General features: G+C 54.6%; 3 protein-coding genes across 4 annotated transcripts in view; 1 reads left to right on the top strand and 2 right to left on the bottom strand.

The window, feature by feature from the left end:
* Window positions 1-2028, top strand: part of LUC7L (LUC7 like) — a 29495-nt gene extending 27467 nt beyond the window's left edge. For both annotated transcript variants that reach the window (XM_052657010.1, XM_052657011.1), the window contains exons 8-10: window positions 63-92; window positions 452-619; window positions 1234-2028. In XM_052657010.1, the coding sequence (XP_052512970.1) occupies window positions 63-92; window positions 452-619; window positions 1234-1375 (340 nt within the window). In that variant the 3' untranslated portion in view covers window positions 1376-2028. The remainder of the gene's footprint in view (window positions 1-62; window positions 93-451; window positions 620-1233) is intronic.
* Window positions 2029-9289: 7261 nt separating this feature from the next.
* Window positions 9290-9983, bottom strand: HBQ1 (hemoglobin subunit theta 1). Its single transcript, XM_052662612.1, has 3 exons — window positions 9861-9983; window positions 9518-9722; window positions 9290-9418 (listed from the first exon to the last, which is right to left on the bottom strand). Exons 1-3 carry the CDS (start codon window positions 9953-9955, stop codon window positions 9290-9292), a joined length of 429 nt encoding a protein of 142 aa, XP_052518572.1. The 5' UTR covers window positions 9956-9983.
* Window positions 9984-12097: 2114 nt separating this feature from the next.
* HBA1 (hemoglobin subunit alpha 1) lies at window positions 12098-12839 on the bottom strand. The gene is made up of 3 exons (XM_052652161.1): window positions 12723-12839; window positions 12417-12621; window positions 12098-12312 (listed from the first exon to the last, which is right to left on the bottom strand). Exons 1-3 carry the CDS (start codon window positions 12815-12817, stop codon window positions 12184-12186), a joined length of 429 nt encoding a protein of 142 aa, XP_052508121.1. The 5' UTR covers window positions 12818-12839; the 3' UTR covers window positions 12098-12183.
* Window positions 12840-14524: the final 1685 nt, after the last annotated feature.

The following is a 14524-nucleotide window of genomic DNA, read 5'->3' on the forward strand; positions in this document are numbered from 1 at the left end:
CCCCTCAGCTATAAGGAATTGGGCTGTTTTTGGGAAATTGCTCATCTTTTTTTCCATTTTAGGTCTGGATCAAGAACAAGAGATCGCAGGAGGTAGGTTTTCCATTGATACATTCTCAGTAAGATGTCCTTTTCCACGTGCTTTTTTCTTGATACTTAGCCTTTATAACTTGGCATTTGTTGTCTGGGGTCAGGGCTGGTCACAGGGCACAGGGCATGGGTTAGAAGGAGAGCCCTGGTTGGGGCGCAGTGCAGTGTGGGGTGGGTGTTCACTGTCAGTGAGAAGGATGATCAGAAAGTTCCTGGCATGTTTCCGGAAGCATTGGTGGGGTGAGTCTGGCCAGTTATTTGTGACCGGGGTGGCGTTGAGGGGACGATTGTGAACCCGGGTTACAAGTCTGGGAGGAGAGAGCAGATACAGCAGTAAGGTGTAAGCACAGCCTCTGTTGCAGGTCGCGCTCCCGGGACCGACGTCGCAGGCGGTCGAGGTCTACTTCTAGAGAGCGGCGGAAGTCGTCCCGCTCCCGGTCCCGGGACAGACACCGGCGCCACCGAAGTCGCTCCCGGAGCCACAGCCGCGGCCATCGCCGGGCATCCAGGGACCGGAGCTCGAAATACAAGTAACTACTCTGCTCCTTCAGTATCTGCAGCAGGAGTGGAGCCCTGCTCTGTGCACCAGGCCCTGGGGGCTGTCACCCAGGGACTGAGCGTTGAGGCCTTGAGGGTCCTGACGGGGCCCAGGGCTCTGGGAGTCCACCTGCTGGGGGCGGCAGGGGGCTTCAGGGCTGGACAGTTGAGAGCTGCAGAGGTGTCCCGTGTAGGCGAGGCTGTGCTTGGGCTACACATGCACTGCCACTGTGGCGCACACAGCCCTGATAGGCTGCTCACCCATCTTGTGATTAAAAAAACACACTACTGATGACCATATTCTGAGATGACCACCTTTCGCTTTGGTAATACTTTTCCTCCATTGTGTTTTTACATAATGGATCAACTCATGCTGTATTTTCCTTTGCACTGTTTACATTTTAGTGAAAGCTGTCCCTGTTACTAGAACCCTCTGAAAATGCCACTCTGTGTTAGCTGCCCGGCCCTCCCTGTGTGGTTCCTGCTTGGCCCTCCCAGCTGTGCGGGTCTTCCCTTCCCTCGCGTGGAGGGTCCACGGTGTCCGCGCCTGGGGAGCACCCAGGAGGGAGGGCCAGCCCTCGATGAGCCTCTGGTTCCCTTTCCCCAGGTTCTCCCGAGAGCGGACTTCAAGGGAGGAGTCCTGGGAGCGCGGGCGGAGTGAGCGGGGGGCCACCGACTGGAGGCTTGAGAGTGCCAACGGGAAGGCTGCATCGCGGAGGTCAGAGGAGAAGGAGGCCGGCGAGATCTGAGCCCACGCCCAGGCGCTGTAAATAGTCCGATCCACGTTTGACACGGCCTCACGTTACCCTTTCTATTTGCGGAATACAGCTCATCTTTTGTAGTTTAACATTTCTATTGTTTTGGAGCTAGCTGTAAGTTTCTAGAGGTGTACAGAGTTGCTCCTGTGTTCTGGGTTATGTCGAGTGGGAATAAACAACCTGACAGACTGCCTCCCGGCGGCCACGGTGCGTTCTCTGCTGTCCTGGCTGCGCTGGACTTGCCATGCCTTCCACAGGGTGGGGGGCACGCCTGGGTCACTTGCACGCAGCCCAGAAATGTGACTCATCCTCAGGCTCCCCTCTGCCTTATGCTCTCCCTGCCCCATGTGTCCTTCTGAGGTCCAGGCTGTTCTCTTCCCCCATTTCTTTGGAGGACTGCCTGTCTGCTTTGTGGTCAGCAGCCTCCGCCCAGCACTGGAGCTCAGATAAGCTGCAGTTCCCTGTCTCGGAGTTACTCCGAGCAAAGACCCATGGAAAGGTCGACCTGACGGCCACGAGGTCCTCAGAGGAGGGCACGTTGACTTTGGGGTCAGTCGTGGTTCTGCTCACCCTTGGCAGGGCTGGTGGTATTACCCAGTCTCCCTCAGCCCTTCTGCTTGTATCTTGAGACTAAAGTGAGCTATTCTGACGATACAACTGGGAGCTCTTTCATTTTTTCACTTTTCAGAGGGAGGATGACTGTGTCCGTGTTCAGTCGTGTCTGATTCTTTGTAACCCTATGGACTGTAGCGGCCAGGCTCCTCTGTCCTTGGGATTCTCCAGGCAACCTACTGGAATGGATTGCCATTCCCTTCTCCAGGGGATCTTCCCGACCCAGGGATCGAACCTGTGTCTCTTAGGTCTCATGCATTGGCAGGCAGATTCTTTACCGTCTGAGCCATCAGGAAAGTTCATCAGGGGAATGTGTGGTTTTATTTTTGGAGGCAGCTTCTGATGGCCATGTTGTGAAACACACACCCACACCCTGTGCAGAGCACATGGACACTGGGTCTGAGTTGTGTGGCTGCCAGCCTCAGGGCGTGGTCGGTGGTCCTCTTCCAGGCTCCTCACTGTGGTTTGTTTCTCTCTGGAGGGATGTGGGTAGTGGGCTGCTCTGCTGCCCTATGGCAGGGTCTTCCCCAGCCAGCTGTGTCCACGGAAAAGAGGTGCGGCATCAGCATGTCCCTCTGCCCAGGGGTATTGCCCTGGCCTGCAGCCAGGCTGGGCCAGAGTGACCACTGAGAGCCCGGGTGGGTACCTGCTGGGGAGAGGGGACATGCCGTCTTTGTGGGAAGTAGATAGGAGTTGGCGGAAAGCCGTGGGAGGGCAGAGGTGGTTGTGGCAGGGCAGGCAGAGAAGCAGGCTGTGCTTCCTGACTGCACCCTGCGACCCGGCTCATGACGGCGGGGTCTGGACTGAGTGGGCAGCCAGGGCCAAGGCTGCCCAGCTCCTCATGTCTCCGTTCTTAACCTTCTGAGATGGTGTTTGGGGGTCTGTTCTATTTGCGTGGTGACGGCACACTTGCTTTCATTTCTGACGCACAGTTGCGCGGCAGTCTATCTGCTACCATCCCTGGAGGCTGGTTTTGAAGAGGCAGAGGGCAGATGGCGTCCCTGACCTTAGAGGAGCCTGGAGGTCCCAGCGAGGAAGCAGGTGGGCTGGGGACAGGATACCTGGGGGGAAGCTTCTGCTCCCCCGCAGCTGGGTGCTTGTTCATCAGTCCAGAGGCACCTGCCTGCCCCTGGTGTGCCCTGGCCTGACTGCAGGGGCTGCCTGGTTCCCTGCACCCCCTGGGCTTCGGCTCCTCAGCTGGCTCCACTCCACTGGGCAGGCGTGCAGCGGGCTGCTCTGGAGGCCACAGCCCAGCCTGGGTGAGCGCGGCTCCAGGGGTGGCACTGCTCACCCGCGCCCTCGCCTCTTAGTTAGAGCGCTGCTGTGGGGAAGCGCTGGCTTAGCAGGAATGGGTGGGGATGCCGGGAGCGGGCCATGATGGCAGTCCTGGGTGAGAGTTGGGTTGGCCGAGCCCATAGGTGCAGATCTCCAGGGTCCTTTGGTCATTTGCAGGGCTGTGTGCTGCCCTTGGCCCCTCTAGTCCTCGAGTTCTCAGGGATTCCCCCAGCCGCACTTTTCTGCTCCGGAGCGGGGGTGGGGGTTGTGGCACAGAGGCCCCAGTCTGTCCAGGGATGCTTTGGTTTCTGCCCCCCTCTCTGGGGGTCTCTAGCAAGGCCCAGGTCTGCAGTCTGGGGACCTGAGGGCTGGAGGGGCGGTGTTGGCCCTGCAGCTCTGTGGAACTCCATGGCCTTCACGGGGGTCCAGACCCTCGCTGCGGCCCGCAGACACAGGGCCGTCTTCCCAGGGTGACGGCTGTGCAGTAGGTGCGTGCGCTCGGCTGGCCTGGGAGCCAGGAGGGATTGATTCCAGGGCTGGGGCCGGTGTCCAGCCGTGGTTTGTTTGTGTGGAGAAGAGGCTGTGCCTCGGAAGGGTCCCCTGCCTTGAACAGGGTGGTCCTGCTCTGAGGGCCAAGCTGAGCGGTGCTGGGACTTCATCCTTGTCACCTGGAGGCCTTGTCGTAGCAGGTGGTGTGAGCCCCTCTAGGCTTCCTGTGGATCTGGGATGGGGATCCAAGAACGTAGATTTCTTTTTTTGCAGGTTTGTATTTTGATGGAGATAAACTTATCTCTCATAAAATTCAACATTTCAGCTGCTTCAAAGTGTGCGGTTTAGTGGTTTTCAGTGTGCTCGCAGTGTCGTGTTTATCACTGTGGCATCGGGGCACTCTTGTCACCCCCAGCCCCGCACCCACCAGTAGGCATGCCCCTCGGCCCCAGCCTTTGACAGCCACTGGTCTGCTGTCTGTCTCTGGAATCGCAGAACGCGACTTGTGATCAATGTCAGTTACTTCTGAGTGTGGTGTCGACAGGGTTCATCCACCCCCCTGACTCTAGCCTGTACCGGTACTGAGAATGTAGCTGTTTACCCAGGCTGCTGCCACTGCTGGTCCGAAGCACCCTGAGAGCTGGACCGAAAGCCCTCAGTGGCATCTTTGGGACAGCTTAGAGCAGGTCTCCCAGCTCTCGTCATTGGCACACGCGATGGTGACACTTGTTTGGACCGAGGGGAAGAGGGCCGAGCCATCCTGGGCCCAATCGCGGTGGGTTGCTTGCTCTGTGTCCACTGCACGAGCCCTAAGCCAGGCCCTCAGGTGACCTTCACCCACATCCCCAGCACAGGGTCGCATGTGATAGGTGTCAACATGAGGTCTGCCCCCAGGTGCCAGTGAACCCTGGCCTGAGGCGGCCCTCCGCTCCCACCCGGGGGCACCTGGGAGCCCGTGAGGGAAGCCTGGGGGGTCCCTGCATGTCCTGAGCCCCCACAGTGCTGGGGAGTGCCACCCTCTTGCATCTGCTCTCCCCCTTCCCTGCCCTCCCCCGTGCCACCCCCAGCCTGCCTGCCTGACTTCATTGCTGGTGGCTATGGGCTCAGGGCTGCCCTCCCGAGGAGGTGGTACTGTCCTCATGGTTCAAGAGAGAAGCTACCAACTGCTGGCCAAGGGGACTTCCCTCACCTGGATCCTGGCCACCTTCTTTTTTAAATTTTTATTGAGATTAAATTGACATGTTATTTTAGTTTTACGTATACATGCTAATGACTTGATATATATATATTTTGCAAAATTAAGTTTTTCCTATAAGTTTTAAGCACTACTCAGCAACTTCAAGTATGCAGTACAGAATGGTGTTTAGTGTGATACATCAGAGGATGGGATGAATGGATGGTATCACTGATAGAATGGTCATGAACTTGGGCAAATTTTCGGAAATGGTTAGGGACAAGAAGGCCTGGCGTGCTGCAGTCCATGGGGTCACAAAGAGTTGGAAGCGACTGGGCAACTGAACAACAACAGCATGATATGTTACAGGGCAGTATTACGTTGTCCTGGGCCTTCTGGGGCTGCTCCTGTCCCCTTTGGAACACCTGCCCAAGTCCAGCCACCTTGGAATCCAGGCCTTTCAGCCCCAGGCCAGGGCCCACCTCTGAGCAGAAGAGAGCACAAAACACTGCAGACCCAGGCCCGGAGGTACATCGCCAGCTCCTCGGAGCCCTCATCTGCCCCACAGTCCTTCCAGAGAGCTCTGCTCTCCTTGAAAATCCCCACAGACAGCACGCGTTAATTGTCCCACAGCTTCTGAGCATCAGGGCATCAGGATGAGATGCAGGTCCAGCACCAATAAGCCTTGAGAATGTTGTGCTGAGCAACACGCTGGACACGAGAGACCACAAGCTGTGTACATTTACATGGAAAGGCCAAGATCAGTAAAGCCATGGGGCTGGGCGGAGAGAGGTGTGGAGGGGGATGCCTGGTAGTGGACACGGGGCTTCCTTTGGGGCTGTGAGGAAGTTCTGGAGCTGGGTAGAGGTGGTGAATGGCACACTGCTGTGAAAGAAGTGAATGCCACTGAGTCATACTCTTTACAGTGGTTGAACTGGTTTGTTACCTATATTTTGCATGAGTTAGTGTTAATCACTCCTTCATGTCTGACCAGCTTTGTGACCCCATGGGCTGTAACCCATCAGGCATCTGTCCATGGAGTTCTCTGAAAGAATACTGGAATGGTTTGCCATGCCCTTCTCCAGGGGATCTTCCCAACCCAGAGATCGACCTGGGTCGGCTACATTGCAGGCAGATTACCAGTGAACAACAGGGAAGCCCTGTATTTTACCACATTAAAAAAAGCTTTCGGTGAGGGATGGATGGGGAATTTGGGGTTAACAAATGCAAACTATTATATGTCTGTATAACTGACTCACTTTGTTATATAGCAGAAACTAATGCAACATTGTAAATTGACTATATGCCAATAAAATTTAAAAACAGCAACAAAACAGCCACACAAGGGGAGGTGACCACATGAGAACACCAGCAGGGAGCGTTGCAGGGTCCACTTTAGTCTCTAGATCCATTGATAATTCTTATTACTGTATTTGCACGTTTCATCTTTAAGCCTCGTCTGATCTTTATCCTTTGAGTCATTTAAGTCACATAGTCAATATTGGGTTGGCCAGAAAGTTAAACCAGAATGAACTTGACTGACCAACCCATGCACCACAGAGCAAGTGAGACTAGCTCCCTGACCAGGAGCTGAGCCTGTGCCCTGGGCCGCGGAAGTGTGGAGTCCGAGCCACTGGGCCGCCAGGGAATTCCTGCATTGTTTAAGAGTCCCATAGCATTTATTGTCATCTGGTAATAACATAAGGGTGAGCAGAACAATGTGAATACGTTTTAGAACTACATCTCTGACAAAGGACACCTAAAAACCAACGGTATTGCCAAACAATTTCTCACTTCGTCACTTCTAGTTGGAGACACTTTGGAGCAGAGTAATATTTTCTCCTTTTAGCATGATCCGGCCCAGTTGTTTTCTTGACTTTGTTTTAGAATGAATCTCTTCTGCATCATCTAATACGAGGTTCATATACTCATCAAAACCAACGGTACAGCCCTGTATCTGCATGTTCACTTGTTCATAAAGCCACACACCTGAGTCTGCGATCTGTTTTGGAAGCATCTGAAGATGAGATTGATGCGCTGCACCAGCACCTTCTGCACCCTCTGGCCCTGGCCCCGGAGCGCCATGCTGGAAGCTCATAAGCACCACACTGCTCCACACTGTCAGAAGGACTATTTCTATCTTTTTAAAGTTTCTTTGCTGCACATGGGCTCAGTTGTGGCACTCAAGTTTAGTTGCAGGCAGATTAACCACTGGCCCACCAGATAAGTCCTCCTATATGCCTTTATATTCTGTGGTTCCCTGCAGATCTTTCAAACCCAGTTGCACTGAATGTGGCATCTGCAGTGCCTGCTGGCTTTCGTGCAGGCGCCTTGACCTGTGTGCCTGGTGAGTTTGTCAGCCCTGGCACCTTGTGGCCTGTGAAGTACTTTTTTCTCAGCGGGTGGGGGGTGGGCAGGGGGGATTTGTTTGTGTATCAGCATGTGATTTCAATTTATTAGGGAAGCATTTTTTCTTTACTGCTGAAAAGGTTTTATTTTTTTTGGTTTCTGTTTTTTTTTTTTTGCCAGTCCCTGTATTTGGAGAAAGGATGACCCAGTGGGATATCTTTAGGGCCCCAGGTTTATGGGAAAGTCACCTTTTGGGTATATCACCTTTTACTGGCCCTTTAAACTGTGAGCCCATAAGGAAAAAGAATTTCAGCTCGATTGCTCGTTGTGGCAAATAGCTCAGAACCCAGGTGGTTTAGGTGCTGTGACATCTGAGTTCTCACCTTCACTTGGTTATCTGGTCTGAAGATTCCGAATCCACTTGCTGTTAGAGGGTGAAAAGGGTCTTATTCATCATTCCTAATTGTCATAAATGAGGGTGTAGATCAGAAACGGCAGCTCAGAACAGGCAGAGCCATGGAGCATGGTTGGGCCCAGAGACCTGAAGAGGGGCTGGGATTATTTGGAGGAAAGAGTCCCCCCAGGAAATACCGGAGGGGAAATAGGCCAAATCTGGGTCAACCTGAGGAAGAACGCTACCCTGGAAAGTGGGTGGCGCTCCTCTAGCTGCGAGGAAGTGAGGCTGCTGAGGGTGCAGGCTCTCATCTGGCGAAACTCAGGAAAGCAATTTTGGCAATATTCTCAAAAAGCCAGAAATTACACTTCTGAAGAAATCCCCCAAGGGCATGACAATGTTAGTGCATAGATTTTTAGCTACAAATACTGAGGGCAAGGTTTTTTGCAAATTGTGAAAGTAGAAAACATAAGTGAAAAATCATACCTTTCCTGGGATTAGATCAAGTACCTGTCTTCTCTGCCTCTCTGGCCCTGCCTAGGGGGAGCTGCTGCCATCTCTCTGTGTTTTAAGTTTCCTCTGATCATGTCAATGTGAAACTGAATATATTCTTATGAGAAATCTCTCCAAATGTGCCACCGCCCCTCCCCACTGGGGTGTGAGTCACCCCTCTGGTGTGACCACTGTCCCTGGTCACTTAGTGGTCCTCTCTGGAACCCGATGGACTGTCCTAGTACCGCAGCACTCGTGTTCACAGTGACTCTTATTTGAATAGTGGCCTCAGTGCCCAAGAGGAATTAATGCACCAAAGACCTCAAGTGCTTCCTTTAAGTGAAAAAATAAATTATAGAGTTAATAGGGAAAGAAAAAAAACGTGCTGAGGTTGCTGAGATATACATAAGAACAAATCCTGTATGTGAAATTGTGAAGAAGGAAAAATTCATGCTGTTAAGCAATGTATGGCCGGAACCCACAGGAAGGCATGGGCAGTTGAGGTGCAGCAATTGGGAGTCCTTTCCTGAAGTTTCTGCCATGACCGTGATTGATTCCATGAGAAAAAATTTTTAAAGGAAGACGCTCTGAGTTCTGTCTGCTGTGTGGAATCGGGGCAGGGTGCGCTGCAGGCGCCACCTCCTCCGACCAGGTCCAGAGTCTGGCAAAGGCACCTTTGACCCCAAGCTTCCCGGTTGCTTAAAGTGCCCTGGGCGTTCAGGAGGCGCAGTCCCGCTCCACCCCTGCAGGGACGCCCGTCCCTAATTTCCTCGCAAGCTGTGCCGGGCGGTACTAACTAGGTGCATATGAGGTGTCTGAAGGCGGCAGCGGGGAAGACGATCCAGGCGGGGCCCCTGGGGCCCGTGACGCCCGGTCCCGAGCGGCCAGAGCCCCGGCCTACACCTCCAAGCGGCCACGCTCAAAGGCATGGTGAGTCGCGGCTTACCACGTGGGAGTGGAGACCCCTTGTCCAGACTTACCGCCTCCCCTTGGGAGGGGCGTCCCACCCCCACTCACCGCCACCCCACCCTCGTCAGGCCCCTAGAAAAGAACACGGGCACAGCTGGGACTCTGCCGACTTTACTCAAACACTGGAGCCCCCAGCGACCACCCTCCCAATTTAGCCACTGCTGGGGGCCAGCGCCGAGATCACGTGGTTCAGAAACCTGACCAGTGAAGCGTGCATGTTGGGGCTGAAGTCTCCGGGGTAGTGCCGGGCGAGGGTCACCAGCAGGCAGTGGCACAGCAGCTGCAGACATACAGAGTGGTTCCCACGCGGTGCACCACCCCTTGCCTGGGGGGAGCCCCCTCCCCTGGCGACGGGCGTCGGCCCCACCCGCGAGCTCACCTTGAAAAAGACCGGGTCCACGCGCAGCTTGTGCGTGTGCAGCTCGCGAAGGTACGACAGGGTGCGCGGCAGGTCGTCCAGGTGGTTCACGGCCAGGATCAGCGCGTTGGCCACCTTCTGGCCGTGGGCTCTGACCTGGGCGGAGCCGGGGCTCAAGTTTAGGTGAAGGAAGTAGGTCTTGGAGGAAGGGAAGGCCACGAAGGTCCTGCGGGAGGAACGGCGAGTGAGGCGCGTCCTGATGGCGGGGCCTGGGGAGGAAGGGCTCCGGAACAGGACGGCGGGGGACGCATCCCCCGAGCGCGCTGAAGACAGGTGAGCCCTGATGCGCCGGGGCCGTGCGCACCTCTCCAGGGCCTCCGTCGTGTAGATGCCGACGTTGGTCCCGAGCTTCCGCCACAACGCGAGCACTGCAGCGCGGTCCGCCGGCGCCAGCACCATCGTGGAGACCAGCCTGCCGCGCTCTCGGCCTCTCGGTGAAGCCCGGGATGCGCCTGCGCCTGCGCCTCTCGGCCTGCTGTCCTCTTGGCCTCCGGGGGGCGCCGGGCCTCTGGTCGCAGAATCCGGCCGGGAGGGGTCTAGGAAATCTCCACGGAGCGTCAGCTCTGACCTGGGGCCTTCCCAATCGCCCTGGACCCTGAAATCCCTATTTTTGGAAACTAATATTTAGTATGTGTCAATATTAGGTGACCCTGATTTTTAGCATGGAGTTTGGCATTGAACGTCAGTCTGTTTTCTCATTTATGGTATATAAGGAAAGTAACAGTTTCTTCTTCCCAAGGTTGTTCCTGGTTCATAGCAGATGCCCTTTTCAGGACAATGAGCATTCAGAGTGGCTAGGATAGATCCTAAAAATAATAGCCAATACCTATAAAGCACTCATTCTGTGCCAGGCATCACTATACATCCTTTTTTAAAAATGCATTGAAATTCACATAAAATTTACTGTCTTAGCCATTTGAGGTGTACAATTCAGTGTCTTTAACTACATTCACACTATGTGTTACCATCACCACTAATTCCAGAACTTTCTTATCCCAAATAGAAATCTAGTTGGCGCTAATGGTAAAGAATACACCTGCCAATGCAGGAGACTTAAGAGACATGAGTGTTGGGAACACAAGGGTTCGATCGCTGGGTCAGGATGATCCCCTGAAGGCGGGCATGGCAACCCACTCCAGTATTCTTGTCAGGAGAATCCCATGGACAGAGGAGCCTGGAGGGCTGTGGTCCATAGGATCGCAAAGAGTTGGACGCAACTGAAGCGACCTAGCACAGTACAGGATAGATCCCCCACATAATAGCTCATACCCATGTAGCACTCATTCTGTGCCAGGCATCACTATACATCCTTTAAAAAAAAATGCATTGAAATTTGCATAACATAAAATTTACTGTCTTAGCCATTTTCAGGTGTACAATCCAGTGACTTAAATCATATCCACTGTGTGACCATCACCACTATCTAATTTCAGAACTTTTTCATCATCCCAAAGAGAAACGCTGTCCCCATCAGCAGTCAGTCCATAACGCCTGCCCTCCAGCCCCTGGACATCACCAGTCTGCTCTTGGCCTCTGTGAATTTGCCTATTCTGGACATTTCATGTGAATAGAACCATGCCATACATGGTCTTTCGTATTTACACTTCATTGCTTGTTATGGCTGGATAACATTCCATTGTCTGTTTAGACCACATTTTGTTTGTCCTCTCATCTCTCAATGGACATTTGGGTTGCTTCCACTTTTAGTCCAGGCTCTCATTTTGCCTAATAATAAAATAAGGAAGACTGCCTCTTACTGAGCTCATAGGCTAAAAGCAGAGCACATTGAGGCAGGAAACTTGCCATCCATTTTCTGACAGAGACTCTTGGGCCCAGGGAAGAAAGGACACTGCTTCCCAAGCTGAAAGCTTGGGGCTGGACCACTGCCAGGACTGGACACCTCAAGCCGCAGGCGCTAGGGGCATTCTCCACAGGAAGAAAGCACCTCTGAGTGTAGGCGCCCTGCCCCTGGCTCTCCTCTCCACAGCAGCACCAGGAGGAGTCAGTGGGCCTCAGGGCAGTGCGGATCCTGAGCTGGGCCCCCCAAATCAGGCCTTCAGACCCTCAATGGCCCAGTGGGTGTCCTGGGGGGGGGTGTACCAGGTGACAGAGGTGCCTCCAGGACCTTGCCTGGCTCTATAAGGGCACTATGCACCCCTAGCTTCCTCTAGGCACTTGGTGGGGAGGGAGGCGCCCAGAGGGCCTCCCAGAGGGCCTCCGGGAGCAGGCCTGGGAGAGCTCTGAGTCCTGACTGGAGGTCTGCCAACAAATTGATCATTTGCACAAAAAACTCCATGATGAACATGCAAGGCTCTGGGATGAATTCAGGGAAGGGCCAAGATACTCAGAAATCACTCCAGGCTGAGGGTGAGGGCTGCCCAGAGAATCCCAGGTAGTGGCAGGGGGGCAGGCTGCACCCCCACCCTCCGTCCAGTTTTCCCTTCTCTCTCTGCCTGAGAGCTCCTTGGTCCGAGGCAATGAGAACCCGGGCCGGTTCGCGGACACAGAGACCCAAGGCTACAGACAGACACTGCAGCCCACTCAGACTTTATTCAAAGATCAGGAGGTGAGAGTGCGCAGAGCGCAAGGGCGCTCCAGGCCAGGGTAGGGGTCGCCGAGGCTCCAGCTTAACGGTATTTGGAGGTCAGCACGGTGCTCACGCTGGCCAAGAACTTGTCCAGGGAGGCGTGGACCGCGGGGGTGAAATCACTGGGGAGGTGGCAGGCCAGGGTCACCAGCAGGGAGTGGCTCAGAAGCTGCCGAGAGAGGGGACGTCAGTGGGGTGGGAGCTGGGTGGGGGCGCCGCCGCATTCTCTGCCCGGCTAGCCCAGGTCTGTCCCGGCCCGGCCCGCGAGCTCACCTTGAAGTTGACCGGGTCCACACGCAGCTTGTGGGCGTGCAGGTCACTCAGATCAGACAGGGTACCGGGCAGGTCGTCCAGGTGGCCCACCGCTTTGGTCAGCGCGGCGGCCACCTTCTCGCCGTGGCCCTTGACCTGGGCGGAGCCGTGGCTCAGGTCGAAGTGGGGGAAGTAGGTCTTGGTGGTGGGGAAGCTCAGGAACATCCTGGGTGAAGAGGCGGGAAAGCCGGGCTTAGGCCGAGCGGCCCGGGACAAGGACGCGCCCGGCGAGCGGCCCGGTCCCCTCGGGGCAGGTGCGGTGCTCACCTCTCCAGAGCCTCTGCGCCATAAGTTCCAGCGTTGCTGCCAACCTTGCCCCAGGCGGCCTTGACATTGGACTTGTCGGCGGCAGACAGCACCATGGTGGGTTCTCTCTGAGTCTGGGTCGGGACCAGAAGAGTGCGGTGCTGCGAGTGCGCGAGCCTTTATGCGCCCGGCGCCAGGGGCACGCCCGCCCGCGCCGCGCTCATTGGCTGGCACGCGGCATGCGCGGCCGGACCAGGACCGCAGGGGGCGCGCGGCGTCCGACCTGCGCCCCGCCGGGCGATGGGTGCTTCCCTCACCCGCCCAGACCTGGACTCTGACCGGGGGTTCTTGCTTCCACCGTCTGCTTCCCGCCCGCTGCGTCCACCTTCCCCGGACGTGGTAGCCTCGCGCCAGGTGGCAGGGGCGGGATTGTGGAATGGTTAGATGCCCGCTCCTGCATCCTGTAGGAGTCCGCCAGCTGTCCTGAGAACGGAAGGGAGTAAGTCAGCCCGTGCTACCCTCCCCGGACCTAGGCTTGGCACAGTCTGGGCATTTTAAACTTGGGCAGTATCAGTGAAGGAACGGGAGACTGAGTGCGCCTAGTCCGTGCCAGAGGCAGCCGGACGTAACACACTTGGCTCACCGTTCACATGTAATCAGCGAATTCCTCCCCACCCCCGTCCAACCCTCCTGTTCCTCTTCAGCCTTGGCGCTTCCAGGTTCCTTTCTTTCCGCAGAGAGTTTTTGGGTGCAACTGAGTGGCAGTCTTGGAAAGAACAGATACTGAGAGCAGGTTACAGAATTTGCAAGGAGTTCAAGTCCGGGTTCAAGTCTCTTCTCCCAGGTGCTGGTTCCTGCAGCCCGGCCGTTTCAAGGCAAGACTTGAACGTTTCTCAGCAGAAGTCTTACATTCATAATATGGGAAGACCTCCAGCATAGACATAAGGAAAAGACAAATGACTTATGAGAACAATTGACAAAGGATTTTACCGGAAAATTAACAGGAATATTGAAATAAGTGAGACAGAACTGAATGAATTGGCCAGAAAATAGGTAGAGGAGACACAGATCAGTGAGAAGAAAAAGTTGAAGGAGAAAATGTGTAAGGTAGAATGCTATTTTTTTGGGGAAAAAAAGTACAGTTATAGACATAACTGCATCCCCTCAGCACAGAATAGGAGCCAGTGGGCTCAGTCCCAGACTTTGAACCTCAGCTGTTTCTGTGGAGGTTGGGGAGACAGGATGGAGGGACTCTCTCACTCTTTTGAATAACATAAAAAAGGTGCACATGTGTGAAAACATTGTTGTTGTTTAGTCATTCAGTCATGTCCAACTCTTTTGCGACCCCATGAACTGTAGCCCTCTAGGGCCCTCTGTCCATGGGATTTTCCTGCAAGAATACTGGAGTGGGTTGCCATTTCCCTCCAGGGGATCTTCTCAACCCACGGATGGAACCTGCATCTCCTGCTTTGCAGGCAGATTTTTTTTTTTTTAAACCACTGAGCTGCTGGGGAAGTCCCTTGTGAAAACGTAGGTGGATTTTAACTTTTCATTTATTTTCTACATTTAAATAAAAGTGAATGGGGCTGCGGGATAGTGGAAGAGTAAGGTCCGTCTAGTCAAGGCTATGGTTTTTCCTGTGGTCATGTATGGATGTGAGAGTTGGACTGTGAAGAAGGCTGAGCGCCGAAGAATTGATACTTTTGAACTGTGGTGTTGGAGAAGACTCTTGAGAGTTCCTTGGACTGCAAGGAGATCCAATCAGTCCATTCTGAAGGAGATCAACCCTGGGATTTCTTTGGAAGGAATGATGCTAAAGCTGA

The sequence above is a fragment of the Budorcas taxicolor genome, chromosome 2 (genome assembly GCF_023091745.1).
Source record: "Budorcas taxicolor isolate Tak-1 chromosome 2, Takin1.1, whole genome shotgun sequence".
Taxonomy (NCBI): domain Eukaryota; kingdom Metazoa; phylum Chordata; class Mammalia; order Artiodactyla; family Bovidae; genus Budorcas; species Budorcas taxicolor.

Bases quoted from the DNA above. Each gene is read 5' to 3' on its own strand.
- HBQ1 (XM_052662612.1), bottom strand. From the start codon at position 9,955: ATGGTGCTGGCGCCGGCGGACCGCGCTGCAGTGCTCGCGTTGTGGCGG. The intron at 9,723-9,860 runs GTGCGCACGGCC...TTCCTCCCGCAG, and splicing joins ACGACGGAGGCCCTGGAGAG to GACCTTCGTGGCCTTCCCTT. The intron at 9,419-9,517 runs GTGAGCTCGCGG...GTATGTCTGCAG, and splicing joins TGGACCCGGTCTTTTTCAAG to CTGCTGTGCCACTGCCTGCT.
- HBA1 (XM_052652161.1), bottom strand. From the start codon at position 12,817: ATGGTGCTGTCTGCCGCCGACAAGTCCAATGTCAAGGCCGCCTGGGGC. The intron at 12,622-12,722 runs GTGAGCACCGCA...CTCTTCACCCAG, and splicing joins GGCGCAGAGGCTCTGGAGAG to GATGTTCCTGAGCTTCCCCA. The intron at 12,313-12,416 runs GTGAGCTCGCGG...CTCTCTCGGCAG, and splicing joins TGGACCCGGTCAACTTCAAG to CTTCTGAGCCACTCCCTGCT.